Below are 17,026 nucleotides of genomic sequence, written 5' to 3' on the forward strand. Positions count from 1 at the left end.
GGTTATAAGGACACATGAACACATACACATCGAAGACCCAAATCAAATTAACATCACATGGGTCATAAAAAACGAAAAAGCCTAATGCCCGCTTACAACCCACATGTTGAAATGTTCACCAGGAGTGAGATGCAAAGGCCCATTGTGTGGGAGTAGACTGCGCCCTGTTTTAGTTGTCCCCAAAATGGGCAGCCAACACAATGACCTCTGCAATGACACTCACTAATGGCATGAGCAGTTATTTTGGGACGCACCGATGCGGCCATCAGAAGTCTCTCAGAGGCTCTGGAAAGCTTTTTGCCAGCAATAGGCTGCCTCCAATTAGCCGGGTTTGTGTTTGATTTTTAGTGATGACGGTCATATCTCAGCTGTAATTATGCCGCACTGGGAATGATGAGGGTTTAGGTTATTGATCCTGCATTGATCGACCTGATCAATGAGCACTTTGTATTCTTTTTTTTATGGAAAGTGGAGTAATGTTTTTTGTATGGCTAATGAGTGCAACCAACCGAATGACCTATTAAAAATTTGTCTTAGCAGCGGCGACCATTTATGAGGGCTAGCATAGAGAATGCTTCGGGGAATGAAGTGGGCAGTGTTTTCCAACAGAGGGGTCAAACAAGAAAGCGAAACTATACTTGTATACAGACAATATGCATAACTACATACATATTCGATAAACATATATATACTCTATGTATACTGCATATGTATACACTGTTAATATCGGTGGCATTTTGTATGTGTATAAATATTATTTATACATGAGCAGTCATGCAACTTTTTCACTTTTATTGTGAGTAGGTTTTTCAGTACTTCTACTCGCTATTGACCCCAAATCCAGGTAAAACCTGTGGGAGTGTGGACTGGCACAAGAACACTTGTACACAACAGTTTCACTCTTCAACAAGGTGCTTCATGTGGCATAACAACAAGTGCACACATATATATATATAGACGCTCTCCACTTCCACTCAACCCCCACGTTCATTAATTTACATTTTTTAGGAGGAGTTGAGAGGAGTTAAGTTGGATGCTTCTCCAAAGCATTGTTGCCTGGTTTGTCGCCTCATTGTTACTAATAAAGATAGCTGCTTAAGAAGTGCTGGGTTAAATATTGACTTGGGCTGAGCCTGTCATCGCTGATGTTAATTAGTTAGTGTGTGTAGTTGGCTCGGGCTGAGTGCATGTATGAACAGCCCTGACACTTCCACTGCGGGTATTTCAAACACGCTCTCGCTTTACACCGCTTCTCAATGAATTTTGCATTAAAAAGAACAAGAAAGGGAGAAAACATACAGTGGTACAACACTGCCGTATTGCATCGCCTGAAGCAGCAACCAATTATGTGCTAATGAAATATTTACACTTCCAAACTGAGAACACCAGAGGCAAAAGCTTGCTAATACAAAGTCTGAAGAGACTGCTCACTTCATTGCATAGCTATGTCAACGAACAGGAGGAATCGGGAGATCATCAAAGAACAACAATGGACACACGGTTGGGGCTAGTGTTGGAGCCCTAATCATTCAGCTCTGACCCATAGCCACTGCTGGCTTCCTAGCCTGTATACGTGCCTATTGACATACATGGCGCGTCCACATTGTGTTGTTCCTATCAGGATACAGATGGATTGAAGCCAGAGCATACATGAACATGTGTCTCAACATGCCTCTCCATCGACCGACGTGAGATCTGTATTCGCTTCCTTGCTCATTATGCAAATATCCGCATTCTGACTTCCGCACTTTTTCCATAGCGGCTCCTCAACTAGCTGAATGCAATCCAATATCTCTTCAAACGTCAAGTTGTGAAGTGGCCTGTGTTACATTAGACACATGTATCAGAGCATTGGGCGCTTTTTTCGTCGTGGTGTCCTTTTACCTATTCAAAATGCACAATGTGTAGCACATTTACCTATAATGCAAATATCTGGCGCACCTCTTTGTCTCAATGAGGTACACGACACACAGTCCCACTGCCTGTAACTAAATGCCACTCAGGAGACAATAACTATTTGTTTCTTCCATCTGACGCCACTGAAACAGTTAAATGTACGTCTCAGCAGACCAGCTGCCCTTTAACTCGCTGTTTTGTCACCACTAGTAAAAACATCGAACATCTCAACTTCCCACAAAGAAATGGAGACATCAATACCTAAAAAGGGGATTGTTATCCTTGTTGTGCCCTTTGCTTTTGTCTCCCGTTGGAAACAAAACACATTCTTTCACAGTTCCGTCCGAATAATTGCAATTACTCCTGTCCCAAAAATGTGGGTTGCGTTGTTGACGCAGAAATGTGGGATGTTACGGAGAGAGGGAGACGAGCATGTCCAGATTCGCCCCTTGTCAACTTCCAGATGGTACCTGGCAGGTACAGATGTCATCAAGTAGCCATAACAGTTGCCTGGAACCCCCTCCCAGTTGTCGCCCCCTGCAGGCAAACGTACTGTACTGCAATGTTGGCAAAGCCCCTGCCAGCGTGACATTCATAAAAGCACCAGGAGGTTAAGCTGTTAATTAGCTCCTAAAAGAAGAGGGTAACCGCTTCCCATTCATACGGTGTACTGTTTGTTTTGTTTTATTTTGGCTGGGATTCCCTCATCACGTCCTGCCCATTTCCCCCACTTTGCCGCGTGTCCCAGAAAAGCAGGCACCGGGCTCATTAAGACGAGGGGGGGAAGCTGTGTTGATCTCACGGTGGCGATTAGAGAGCGCGCATTACGTATGGAGAGCCATGCTTATCCAAATGTCCTCGGTGAGCGCCCCCCCCGGCCACCTCGGTGGTGGTCCTGTGGGCATAGGCCCCGGTCTCATTATCACCGTGCAGGGCATTGATCCCTCCACCTCCCCGCTGCTGCACACACTCTCCCCTGCCTCAGACACTGAGGCTCGCCCATGAATTATGTGGGACACATTGATCAGCTGATTGAGAGCTATTGTTTAGAGCCCTGGGTCATTATTGAAGGAGGGATTACCCGACGCTTGTTCTGTGCCTGGGTGTGCGAGAGGGCATTATTCAGCCTCTTGTCACAACGCCGTGCATCGCAGGCCGCTTTGCCCGCTCTCTGGCACCGAAACAAATTTGCACATGGATGCAAGGGGGTGCATTGCACACGCTCATGCAAGCGTGCACACGCCCAGAAACAAACACACACGCACACACACACACACACACTCACCCACACATGTGTACGAACCGTGCCGTGTACACACTAACTGAGACACATACACAAATACACACACACACACACACACACACATACACACACACACACACACACACACATACACGCGCACACGCACACACACACACACACACACACACACACACACACACACACACACACAAACGCGTTCTAGTCTACAGCGGCCTACGCATTCAACATGGCCCAAATGACTGGTTGCATTGATTGCCTTTCCTCTGCAATTATGTTCCCATTGTTTACTTCCTCGCATCTTACTCATTCAAAGGGAATTCAATAATTATTGCTTTATTTAATGTTAAAGTAAGTGAGAGTGGTGGGAGTGGAGCGCCCCCCCGGCCGCATTGTCTTTAGGTCTCTCCGTTAGCCCTCCTAGGCTACTTTGTTTCATTGACCAATGTTAAGCCCAATCTCTCTAAGGACTCCTACAGCTATCCATCTTATCCTCCCCCCCTGCAGCCTCCCCGTTGAAGGAGGTGAACCCGTTTCTCTCGCTCTCTCTGCTAAAGACAAACATGCAGGCTGTATTTAATGCTATTGTTTTATTGCTGGGAGTGATGGATCATCGGTGCGGTACATCCGTATTGAGAACACACATTGAAGCGGGGGCCGTTTCAGAAAGAGGCCAAGCCCTATAGAACAAACAGTGTCGTGAAAACACACGAGGCGTCAGGTCGTAGGTGTGCAGTCTAAGCCTGGAACACCTTGTCCACCCCCCCCCCCCACCCGCCTGTCGTCTCCATGCTCAATCCTGGGCATGTTGCTGCCTGCAGTGGATACTCTCACGCATCTCACTGAACTTGGGTGCGAGGTTGAGCTTTAAGAGGGTGGGGCGCAGGAAGGAAGCACAGGGCAATCTGTACTCAGCACCTCAGCATACGGGGGTACAGTGGGGTTCCCCGGGGGATTCCTCTGCAGTGGGATTCTCCATACGCTCACCCTGTCAGGGAGAGGCGACCCACTGAGATTTGAGCTACTCCGTAGTGTTTACTTTTCACCAGGGTGTTTTTTCAGCCCAACAGGCACATCTCATTGTCTCTATTCACAGTGTAGCACAATGAGCTCACCGCCTGTTATTGCTGCCATGACATCACTGTGTCCGCGAAACAAAAGTGCTACTTGACATCGAAGTCATCATCGCCACGTCTTGTGTAGAGCTTGTAAATGTGCACTCAGTCGTTGGCGAAACCATGACGACCGCGACACCGGTTTATCACAGGATAGGTCCTCCTTATTCATGTGAAAGGCACTAAGGGGCTGTGTAGCGCTGCAGTGCATTGTGGGCTTATCGGTGTGGTTAGCTGTGTCTTTCTTTCTCATGTACACACACACACACACACACGCACAACACACACACACACAAACACACATACACACCACACACGCACAACACACACACACACACACACACACACACACACACACACACACTTTACCTCTAAGTGCCTAGAATCAGGGAGATAATTACAAAGCAATATACAGGCAGATACTCACCAGCTCTCACAGAGGGAATTTGGCAGCTCTCTCCGAATTGATAGCCATTTAGCTCATGGATAGTCATCTGTTTTAATGCATTAATTTTGTATTAACAGCACTGCCAAATTTAATGGTGGAAATTAGGGAATGATCGTAATGCTATGTGGCCTTCAGCGCATTTATGTGTCTGTTGTGTTGTGTGTGCGTGTGTGTGTGGGGGTGTATGTGTTTGTATGTATGTGTGTGTTCATTGCTGACCAACATTCTGTTCATATGTACGTGTTTGTTGTGTATGTGTTTTTGTGTGTGTGTGTGTGTGTGTGTGTGTGTGTGTGTGTGTGTGTGTGTCTGTGTGTCTGTGTGTGTGTGTGTGTATGTCTATACAAACTGTATTTTAGTGTCCTACTGGGAACCATTCTGTGGATTTACTGGCTTGGATTGGCTCTGCATCTCTCTTCCAACCTTCCAGTAAAGCCCACCTCCACCATCGCACTATAATAGCCGGGCTAGTCCCAGCAACCACACAGTTCTGTGTGTTAAAGGTCCAATTTGACTTTGCCTTGGAGTGGATAGAAGTGCCGATGCATGCAGTGCTTTGGGTGGGCGTTGCAACCGATACAGGCGCGCATTGCCCACTCAGAGGGCCGAGGTGCGGTGTCAAGTTGTCAGAGAGAGAATGGGGAGGCGCCCACATCACCAACATGTCTCCCTCTCACCTGAACAGGCAGAGTAGTGCTTCAGCCCCCACACACACCACACACACACACACACACACATACACACACACACACACACACACACACACACACACACACACACACACACACACACACACACACACACACACACACACACACACACACACACACACACACGCAACACACTCACACACACACACGCAACACACTCACACACACGCACACACACGCAACACACTCCTGTCAGCAGCAGAGAAGTTAGAAATGGCAACCAAATTTCTTTTTGGAAATGAAGAAACAATGTAATAAGTAACCTTACCAATAGTGATTTAATGAGGAAAAATAAGTATTACAGGTGTTTTTCCTTTTTTTTTAACCAATTAATCTAGCAACAGCAAGTTGAACTCCCTGGAAATAGTAATATAAATTGTAATATCTGACTCAGAGTCTCGCTACATATAAATCACTAGACATTGAATTAGAATAATGTTTAGGCTGTGTGCCATTGGTACGTAATTCAAAGAGTCACATATATTTATGTAGCCTATAGCGCTAAAGGGATGCTATTGTTTGACCATAAAGTGTGTGTCGTAATGAAGAATAAGGGATCATTATGATTCACTACTTGGCAGGATCAAATGGGCCATGCCATTTTGAATTGCAGTAGAAAACCAGTAGAAACCTGGCACATACACATCCACACACACAACCCCCCCCCCCCACACACACACACACACACAAACACACACGCAATTTGTCTCCATCATTGTGTTTGCCCACACAACCTTTTTCTTTCTTTCTTTCGTTTCCTTTTTTCTTTTTCTCCTCCTTCCTTTCACTCTCACACTCAACCGATCAGCTCAGCCGTAAAACTGCTGTTTCCTATATGCATTCCCCAGTCCAGTCAAAGTAGTGAAGGGAGAAAGGAGAGCTGCGTTGCCGGCGACGATCAGGTTGCCTCCATCTTTTCTTCTCTCCTGCTCTGTTCCTGATGGGGCCTCTATGGGGTGCTTAGAAAGCCCAGAGCAAGGTAGGCCAGCTCATCCAAGCTCTCCCAACATGACTTTTTCATTAGGCTGCCAAATTCCTGCACTCCAGTTGGAGGTGATTTATCAACTAGAGGCTTCACTGTGGGATCATAGGAAACAGACATAGGCCGCGTCTCATGCGTTATTATGTTTCATGTGACTTTTTTTCTTCTTCTCTCTACGTATATGTGTGTGTGTGTGTGTGTGTGTGTGTGTGTGTGTGTGTGTGTGTGTGTGTGTGTGTGTGTGTGTGTGTGTGTGTGTGTGTGTGTGTGTGTGTGTGTGTGTGTGTGTGTGTGCATATTGTGTAATCATGTGTTTGTGTGTGTGTGCCTGTGAGTATGTGTCAGTTTAAGTGTCTGCGTTGACATTGTCTTTGTCGCTGGGCTCGCATCCCGTCTGTGTTCATAAAGGGGAGCTGGAGTGAGTAAGTGAGATCCAGGTTTTTTTTCCCCATCTGATGATCAGAGAGTTGCGCTCCTTATGGCTGACATGAGCTCCAACCTCTGGAAAGCTCCGGTTTTCCTTCGGGTCTTCCCAGAACATTTGTGAAGCAAGGGGCCCCCACATCACACATCGCTCTTCATCGGTTAGCTCAGCTCCGGAGCAGCGTCTCTCTCTCAGGGGCCCCCGGAGAATATTGTCTGTACAGGTGCAGCCAGTAGAGACCCGTGTTGTTGGCTCTACGGGACCGGCATCCAGGACATTCTGCCATACAGTGAAATATGGCAGTTTCCAGTTCGCTTCTGTATAAATCCTCTTCTTTTTATGGCAAGCTGTTAAATTCCCAGGGCCTTTTTGTTCCCCCTACATTGTGAGAGCAGCTTTGAAGTGTAGGTCAGGTGCTGTCAGGGTTTTATTTTTTTTTCCCGTCTTTGTAGATTTCTTTTTTTGTTTTAACCTTGAGTCATATAAGGGAAGCAAAGTAATTTTTTTGGGGGGGGGGGGGTTTAATTCAAGACATCTGTATAGTGACTGAGAAACCGTGTGCGCGATGGATTTGGTGCTATCTGCTATTAAATCTGTTTCTCAGGTTCCCCCCTCCCCCCCATCCCTTCTTCTTGAGTTCAGATACAACACGTGTGCACAGAGGGGTGATCGGAGGGGGGGGGGGGGGGGTACGACTCACACACACAATATCCAGCAGCACCTATTCAATGACATCATGGGCGGCTTCAAACGAGGCGAGAAAGGAGAGCATGCAGAGACACAGAGCCTTTTACAATCACCTAATAACTCTATTACACCGAGCTGCGGGGATCACCGCCAAAAGAAAGGAGTGTGTGTGTGTGGGTGGGGGGAGGGGGGGACCCCTATTTCTTTTCCTGGAAGCTTCGTCCTAATGCACACTTTAGGTGCAGAACTGAGAAATATGAGACTGCATTGAATTGAATACATTTGAAAAGCCCAAAAGCAATTAGAAATGACCATATAATTGAAGTTTAAACAAGAGAAAGGAAAGTATCTTAACGATATTACGAAACATATAATTGTTATGAGACATGATATAATAATGATTGTTTGAGACATTTTTATTGTTTCTTTTCAACATCATATTTTGTTATGGTATCCATGTAATATGGTTAAATATATAATATTGCTTTGGTGTTCTGTGGTCATGCTAACAGGTTGTTGTATATTTCCCTTTATGAAGAAGTGTAATTTGTGGAAATCCGACGACCAGTAGTCTTGCATTTCCCTAAAACAAAACACAAAAGACACATATATGCACATAGTTATGCACAATCCATTATACTATTAGCATATTGAAGTACGGTGGTGATCATAACTGAAGCATGAGAACAAATTCCAGGCCAAAGGCAGTGAGGCGATGATGAAGCCCACTCTTGCGAGACTCAAGGGCTTGTGAGACAACATACCACCAGAAGACAGCCCCCGTCCTGTATCGTAAACAATCTGAAGCTATCAGGCTTTGGTGCTTTGGTGGCTGAGGGCGGGCTGCTCTGTGGCCTAGCCTGACCCGGCCCGCTCCATAATGGGTGAGGGTGGGCTATTAGAATAGAGCTGTGTGGTGTGAAGACATGCTGGGGCTGGGTTTGCCACAATAGGTTGTTTGGCACGGTGTCAACACCACCCAACACCACCGCCAAAACGACGGGTGTGTGTGTGTGTGTGTGTGTGTGTGTGTGTGTGTGTGTGTGTGTGTGTGTGTGTGTGTGTGTGTGTGTGTGTGTGTGTGTGTGTGTGTGTGTGTGTGTGTGTGTGTGTGTGTGTGTGTGTTTGGTTTGGGGGGGGGGGGGGGGAGCAATGACTGGCAGCTGGGCCTTAAGGGAGGGGGGGCACGAAGGGGACTGACGGGTCAATACCGAGGCTGATTTCTCCTCTGAAGGTCATCCCTTTCCTGTGGAATGTCCTACATTGCTTGAGAACGCACACACACACACACACACACACAAACACACACCCACACACACCCACCTGACACACAGACACAGTTCCGAGCTAGGACTTGCCGCGCGGTGATCAATATTGAGCGTTTCATGCGTGAAACAGGCCGATGTTTGGAGTTTCCTTCTCGGAGACGGGGAGGCTTGTGCTGAGTGAAGGGGATCAATGGCCCCCTTTTCCCCCACTGCAGCGTGTAGACCCAAGGCTTCTGAAGGGTGGCTGATGTGTGAGTCTACCTCCCCCTCCCCCCCCCGCCCCTTCATCCCGGGCCCTCAGGGGCCACCCGCCTGGCAGGCCCCTCTCCGGTCCTGTTAGCCCCGCTGATACAGACACCGTAGCGCGGCCCGGCGTGGCGTGTAGGCATCGGCGCACGCGGGGGCCGCACGGTGGCCCCCCACCCCCCTACCCTCCCGCACGGCCTGGCCGTTAAACAACGGGGCCCTGATTGGGAATTGATTTGTTCATTTGGCCCGTCTGTGGAAGTGAAATTTAGCCGGCGGTCGGCCCTAGCCTCCCCTAGTTTGTAAAAATGCAAAAAGAAAATAACTTGTCTCACAGTCGCTCACCGTCTGCCGTCCCCCTCTCTCTCTCTCTCTCTCTCTCTGAACAGCACCTGCAGCAGCATGAACACGCGGTGGAGGGCGAGGCCTGCTACTACCACTGCGTGCTGTGCGGCTACTCCACCAAGGCCAAGCTCAACCTCATCCAGCATGTGCGCTCCATGAAGCACCAGCGCAGCGAGAGCCTGCGGAAGCTCCAGCGCCTGCAGAAGGGCCTGCCGGAGGAGGAGGAGGACCTGGGCACCATCTTCACCATACGCAAATGCCCCTCGTCCGACACAGGTCAGAGCCCCGGCAGACGTGTTTTTCACTCGTTCACTCTCTCTCTCTCTCTCTCTCTCTCTCTCTCTCTCTCTTCTCTCTCTCTCTCTCTCTCTCTCTCTCTCTCTCTCTCTCTCTCTCTCTCTCTCTCTCTCTCTCTCTCTCTCTCTCTCTCTCTTCTCTCTTTCTCTCTCTCTCCCCCTCTCTCTCTCCCTCTCTCTCTCTCTCTCTCTCTCTCTCTCTCTCTCTCTCTCTCTCTCTCTCTCTCTCTCTGCCTCCTCTTTGAAGTATGTCTCCTCTTCTGAACTTTACTACTCCCTTCGCCTGACCCCTCTGGTGTGGGTTCCCCTTCGTTCTTGGAGCTCTCCATTTAATTAGGTTCCTCGTTGGAGGCGAAAGAATTTAAATGTATAATTTATGTTCTGTTTTGTTTGTTTTGCTTGTCTAATGGTACAGCAACTGTGTTGTTGTGTCTGTGTGTTGCTTTCGCTGTTTTATGTAAACAGTGTTCATTTGTTCGGTTATGTAAAACGTAATGATGCCTCTTTTGAGCTACTTTTGTTGAGTCAGTCACGGAAGGGACCACTGTTTGAGAGAGTTATAGGGATTTATATTTTCCCAGTTTAGAAGTTGGGACAGAGCTATCCCGGAGGAGGAACCTGGCAACATGGACAGCAGCAGCAACAAAACGACTGAAACTAACCCAAAACAACGAATAAAGAGCATGCTACATCGACAGATTTAGTGAAACAAAGGGCTGGACTACGAACGTATACTCTAGACACATTAGAACCAGTCAGATGTGGTCAATTAACACCCTTTCCTAGCGAGATTTACTTTTCCAACGACTCCCGGCCTCTGACAAAGGGCCCTCTATTGTGCGTCCCTTCAGAAGAGAACCACTGCTGCAGTCGCAAACTCCACCCCCCCCCCCCCCCCCTCTCTCTCCCTCTCTCTCTCCCTCTCTCTCTCTGTAATGTGGATGATGTGGATGGGGGAAGGAGGGGTGGCGGGGGGGGGGTTGGGAAGGGGGGGGGGGGGGGTCAGCCTGTGAAGACGCTTTGTTCCAAGGAGGCAGGGATAATGAAGCCAACAGCCAGGAAATTGCGCAAAAAGGCAGTTGCAGATCTGAAGCAAATCATTAGAGAACATATTTAGCCAAGCAATTAGGGACAATTAAGCTTTCTGCTCGCTGCACTCCAAATATGTTAATGACCGTCATACAGTGGACAAGTGAACATGCAACGCCAAGAGGAAGGGGCCACGGGGTTGAAACAGAGGGGGGGGAGGGGCTAGGAGCTTAGCGACGTGTCTGTTTGGGACAGAAATTGTTTGTGTATTTATTGCAGTTTGCTTTATTAGCTTGAAATGCCAATGCCATGTCAAAGCTTGAAGGGGTTTTAGTACTAATTGCAGTTGACAGGCTCTGCTACAGACGGAGAGACTTCCGCGCTATGAGCCATCGCTGTCTGCCCTGCCTCTGTCAGGGTGGAGGAATCTGGACATAGACCATCTTCCGTCCTGCGCCGGCTCTATACCCTTTACCATTTATACCTTTTAAGCATGATTTGCAACAGTCTGTAACATGAAATGAAGTCAACAATGATGTAGTCCCAAGTCTTGTATCTTGATATTTATTTTTTATTTGATATTTTTGCTCTGGATGAACGCAAACGTGAGTGCTGTGAATTTTTCAAAGGTCCTCCAAGGTCTCATCTGAATCAATATGTTTTCTCCCAACGAAATGCAGTGTTCTTAACACTGCCATCGACTTGCTCAGTCCACCATCTCTGAGGTTTGTTGAAAAAAAGGCCAGAACCACTCAGTGTAATATTTAATTTCCTCAAGGCTCTGCTGAGGCTTGAGTCTCTGTTTTGTGTTTGAGGCATAAGTGCAAAAGTGGCTGTGGAACGCGTCCCAGCTTGTTAAAACAACGTTGGACGCAGATTTCTGGGTCAGCCAGACTTTGATTCCGCTCGCCCACTTCTAGCTTGGCTGGAGTTTGAGGTCCTAACCGCTAACCTGGTCAGGGTATTCCCCCTTAAGCCAGCAGTACCCCCTCACTGTCTCCAGCTCAGAGGGTATGGTTAAACAGAAGTTCAAATCTTGCCTTGGCAGAAATTCTTATCAAACCTTTTTCTTTTCTTTATATCCTGGAAACTTTACCAAAAACAACATGGAGAGAAAAAAGAGGATTCTACTGAACAATAAAATATGACTGGTATAATTCAAGCCTTTGTGATTGCACTCATCCACGTGGCATACCATGGCCATCGCTCTAAGGAGGGAGCGAGGCAGAGCGAGAGACAGAGAGAGAGAGAGAGAGAGAGAGAGAGAGAGAGAGAGAGAGCGAGAGAGAGAGAGAGAGAGAGAGGAGGCATCTGATGGCACATGTCTCCCCTGGGCCTCTGTGTCCATGGTGCGGCCGGGGCAGCAGAGATGAATTTCCCTCCTAATTAGACCAACACAGGGATAAAAAGGCGTGCATTGTTTTAATTCTTCCCCCACCCACCGAAAATGTGCTGCTTAGGCGTTTTGCTCTGTGGCTTGGCCTCCCATTTGTCTTCCTTAACCCTTCCTCTGTTGCGGGAAACAAAGGAGGGCTGGCAGGGACCCCCAGCCCTTACACAGCTGCCCTGCGTGCGAGGAGCCCAGGGACCAGGGCAGTACAACTGGCCTGAGCCAACCTCCTGCAGCAGCACCAGGGCTTTTTTAGTTTGCTCTGTGTATTATGATTGTCGAAAGATCGCAAAAGGCACCCACTCGTGTCTTGGTGAAATAAAGCCGGTTTAATTAGTGGCTACTAAAGGATGAAATGTGATGGATGAGATAATTATAGGTATTTTCAGGGTTAGAGTTAAGGTTAGCGTGCAGTGTTAATGGTAAACAGTGTCTTTTTTTTCGCTCTCTCTCCCGCTCTCTGTGTGCTAGAACATGAGCTAGAGATTATACGGTGGGGAAGAGATAGAAAGGAGGAGGGGATGAGTGTAACAAGGGGAATAGGAGACTGTTTTAGTAGCCTGCGTGTGCAAGAGGAGGACTATGACACTCGAGCATATGATGGCACTATAATATTTTTAATGATTGATGTTCGCCGGGGCATATGGCTCGGTGACACATTGAGGTTTCTCATTTCATAACAGTTAATCGACCAAAGTTATTTTTTGAGCGCAGAACAGAATGAGATCATGCCTTTTAAAAAGGGCAAAGTTAAATAGCACCCCAGGGTGGCGGTACTCCTGCCAGTTAGTACGGCACCAGCACAGCGGAAGGCAGAACCAGTGGAACAAGAAAAATAAGTTATGATTTTACACACACATGTTAAATGTGTGAACAACTCAAATCTGTGTGTGTGTGTGTGTGTGTGTGTGTGTGTGTGTGTGTGTGTGTGTGTGTGTGTGTGTGTGTGTGTGTGTGTGTGTGTGTGTGTGTGTGTGTGTGTGTGTGTGTGTGTGCGCAAATTACAAACCGTTTCAGTGGCAGTATTTCTATGCAGACACTTTGCATGGATGTGTGTTAAGGTAGCTGGTATGGAGGAAAAAACCTTGAGTTGGTTGACAAAGTGGATTAGTCCCTGCCTGAGTCCCAGATGGCAGGCCCTTGATCGGCGGGCTGTGACGGCTTGGTTCTCAGCGCGCCAGAGGAAATCCCTCTCTTGGGCGCTCTGGGAAGGAGCTGGCTGCAGCGCGGCAGACCCCAGACATCGTCTGCTGCCGCCTGCCCAGATACGGACGGCGTTCCCCAGTCGCTTGTCCTCCCTGGTCTGGGTGTTTCGGGGCAAGCGCTCAGTGGCTTTTACCTCTTGAAAGAACACATTTCTCCAAGCGTCGTCAGTGTGTGTGTGACGTGTATGTGAGAGTGTGTGTGTTGTGGCGTAGAGTGTTATGTTGGCATGTTTCTCTTGCGGTCACCCGAGCGGTAGTAAAACCCTGAGAGTCAGGGTCTCACTGCCCCATATGCTTTCTCTGCTACATGCATTACTCTCCATCTCTGTCATTGAAAGATGTCCTATAGGGTTAAATATAGCCGCTCTTTAATGGAGGGGTTGGCCATTACCCTGCAGTCCAGATTAAGGTTCTTGACAGTATAGGAAACAGTGAAATATGGAAGTTATCTTCAGCCTTTATTTTTTTCGGACCGGCCTGAAATAGATCTCCCTATGTCGCGCATTAAAGCCATTAGTTTCAGTTTCACCCTTCTTCTGCTATTCCATTTGTATGCTGTATATTCCCTGAGCTTTGCCCCCGCCACTGTTATTAGTTCATTGCGTCCTGCAGATGGGCTAAATCTGCAGAAGCCAGGTAAAAGCAGCACTGAGCCCGAGCACGCTCTTAATGGCATGCGTGGATGAAATGCAGAGCGCTTTTTGCTCCCACAGGCAGTAGCGAAACAGACAACAGCCTCTTTCTGGAATGTCCTCCTTTATTCATGCTTGTTAAAACGCGAGGTAAACCTTCCCAGAAACAGGATATTGTGGCCTCAAACCACCAGACCCTTTCTTCATGCCATATTATAGCCAATCTAAGTAAGTTGCATAGACAGACAGCGCCGCAATGCGCTTTTAATAAAGGCTGTTATTGCTCTGGTGATGCCCAGAGCATAGGAGGGTGTGGCCAGCCTCGGATGAGTCGGAGGGCCCCGGAGGGCATGTCGGGGGCCCCGGATCCCGTCAGACGCATGCCCCGTAATCCTTGACCGAGGGGCATCGTGTCAACATAGGAAATTGTTTGCTGTCCATGGAGCATGGGCCGGAAATTTGTTAATACCGCACATTACTATTCATTTTGAGAATATTAGAAATGGCAAGGCATTTATTAAAAAGTCAAAATGATGGCTTTATGGATTTTTTTCCAGCGGTGCAGAACCATCCATGTAACCTTTGCTTGATAGATGGCTTATGGAGTCCTCCGCTGGCTCATTTAGCGGTTGCAATTGACCAAAAGGCCACCGTTCTATTTGAGGATAGGGTTTTTCGAAATCAAAAAAAAAAATGCTAACCCTTTCCATATTTTACTTCTTCTCCTGATGAGGTATTTTCGCTCTGAGTAATGCCACGCTGTGGTCACTGGCAGGGGGACAACCTCCTTTTGCTATCACTGTCGGTTATGATTTGAAATATGTCCCTCCATGCATACCATACCATAAAGAGCCGGCCGTACCATAAATAATCCCGACCGTACCATCGATGAGTGCACACATAGGTGTGCACACAGAGACAGTGTGATGGGGGCTAGGGATCTCCACTATGTCGTCGGGTGGAGGCCTGTATTTCACACCCCAGCCCCCCCCACCGATGAGGTGTGTGGCCAGCGGGGAGAGGGGAGAGAGAGAGGGGGGGGGGGGGGGGGGGGGGGTTGACCAGCGGCACATTATAATATTGGTTTCCCTCTCTCCTGTCATTACCGGACACTTTCCTTGAAAGCTGATCCACGAGATAGACAGTCTGTCCTCGGAGCGCCATCTCATTTGTACCTCCTCAGATGTGTTAATGAGTTCTATTCTCGGGGCCGCCGGGCTCCACTTGCTTGCAGGGTATCGGCAGAGCAGGGGGGACGGCCAGGGGTGTCAAAGGGTGCTGGGTTGCAGGCGCGTGGGGCAAAGGAGGAAGGAGGAAATACAGTAGCTGCCCCCCATAGCTCCCCTCGTGCCTCCCCCCTCCCCACACACATACTCACACACAAAGTGACCACAGCATCCATGTGGGCTGTCAATCATGCCTGGGTGGGGGTGATAGATAGATAGATAGAAGGACTGTCATGGCGTCAAAATCTGAGAAGTACGAATATGAGGTGATGCTAAATTTGTCAAGGAGAGACAAGTAGGCATGGTATTATTACTTACTTTCTGATATGGCTGTACAGAGGTGGCCGTGCGTGTAGATGTTTAGAGGTAAGGTTAGAATACAGCGTCTCCAGAGTTATACGTCCAGGTTTGGTGCCGCTTCTTAATAGTAATCTGAAGCAGCCTCTTGGTTACCCTTCAGGTATTGAATGGACCTGTCGTCTGTGTTTAATCACACCGCATTAAAGCCAGCTCCTCTGCCGCTGAAAAGCACCTCTATACCATATCATTCATAGACAATGAGTAGAATACACTTATTATACTCTCATTGTGTATCAATGTAGCCTGCCACATGAGTTATTTAGATCTAATTCCAATGGGACTATCTCGGATGGTGATTATATGGTTGTTGAAATATTGTATACCTTTTATTTGATTTCCCTTCTATAAATACAACTTGTGTGGATTCCCCCCAAGGCACATTATGATCTCCTACCCAACATGTTTTGATCTAATATATTGATTGTACAGAAATGTACTGTGTGCCAGGTATGCGAGGAACTAGAGCCGATAAATTGTTAAACACTCACATTTGTTGCCATGTTTTGCTGTTGGCTGAACAGTATTTTACTAGCTGTCAAAGCAAGGCAGCTCAATTTGCCTGTGGACAACACAAGAGCGGGTTGAAGTTTGGGAAAGTATTGAATCAAGGCAGGGAAAGTTTTATTTAGTCGTATATAATACCAGCCCTTTGTGGGGAAGGGGGGAATCGGAGAGCAAGATTTGATCTGTGGATGTGGGTTCACATCAGGTCCAGGCTGAGGAACTAACACAGCAGGCGGAGGGAGTATGCCCTCTCCTGAAGATAACTCAGACAAAGACCAGGTCAAAATCACTGTGTACGGGTGTGTGTGTGTGTGTGTGTGTGTGTGTGTGTGTGTGTGTGTGTGTGTGTGTGTGTGTGTGTGTGTGTGTGTGTGTGTGTGTGTGTGTGTGTGTGTGTGTGTGTGTGTGTGTGATGGTGTGTGTGTGTGCGTCTGTACATACGTTTTCTAACATGATCTGTGAATGTCTGTTTCCTGAGAGCTTTGTTTCCAAGCATTGTGAGTGTTACTTTACTATGCATTGTATCTGTGTTGTAGGAGCATTGTGGAATTGCTAGGATACTGTGGTTGATTCAGTTGGCTGTTTTGCTTTTATTCAGACCGTTTGATACAGATAGCTGGATATCCATTTGGCTCTATCAAAGTGTATGCTTTTATCACAGCTAGTTAGCTATTTCAGCACAAGAAAATTGGTTGATAACTATATTTATTTTTGTAGGATTGTGTAGTCTAGGATAAGCATGGTCGGAATCCATTGCTGTGGAATTTCAAAAATAATAATTAATTGAATTATTTTGGGTTTTTTGGCAACAAACAAGATGGCGTGGCTAAAATATCTTAAAGCTTTATTATTATGTATACTTATAACACTGTGAAAGCCACAGAGTGCATGTGGATGGAGATAAGTCAAATATCTTAGGGAAATGGCAGAGACGACACCATAACCAATATTCAGCATGAACCACTGTTCATAAAGCGAGCTAAGTTCAATGTTCATGCTACT

General features: G+C 47.4%; 1 protein-coding gene across 2 annotated transcripts in view; it reads left to right on the forward strand.

Annotated features, from left to right (window-relative positions):
• zfhx3b (zinc finger homeobox 3b) overlaps positions 1–17,026 on the forward strand; it is a 149,477-nt gene that overhangs the window by 80,007 nt on the left and 52,444 nt on the right. For both annotated transcript variants that reach the window (XM_056607510.1, XM_056607509.1), the window contains exon 5: positions 9,427–9,658. In XM_056607510.1, the coding sequence (XP_056463485.1) occupies positions 9,427–9,658 (232 nt within the window). The remainder of the gene's footprint in view (positions 1–9,426; positions 9,659–17,026) is intronic.

This window comes from Gadus chalcogrammus, chromosome 14 (genome assembly GCF_026213295.1).
Source record: "Gadus chalcogrammus isolate NIFS_2021 chromosome 14, NIFS_Gcha_1.0, whole genome shotgun sequence".
Lineage (NCBI taxonomy): Eukaryota > Metazoa > Chordata > Actinopteri > Gadiformes > Gadidae > Gadus > Gadus chalcogrammus.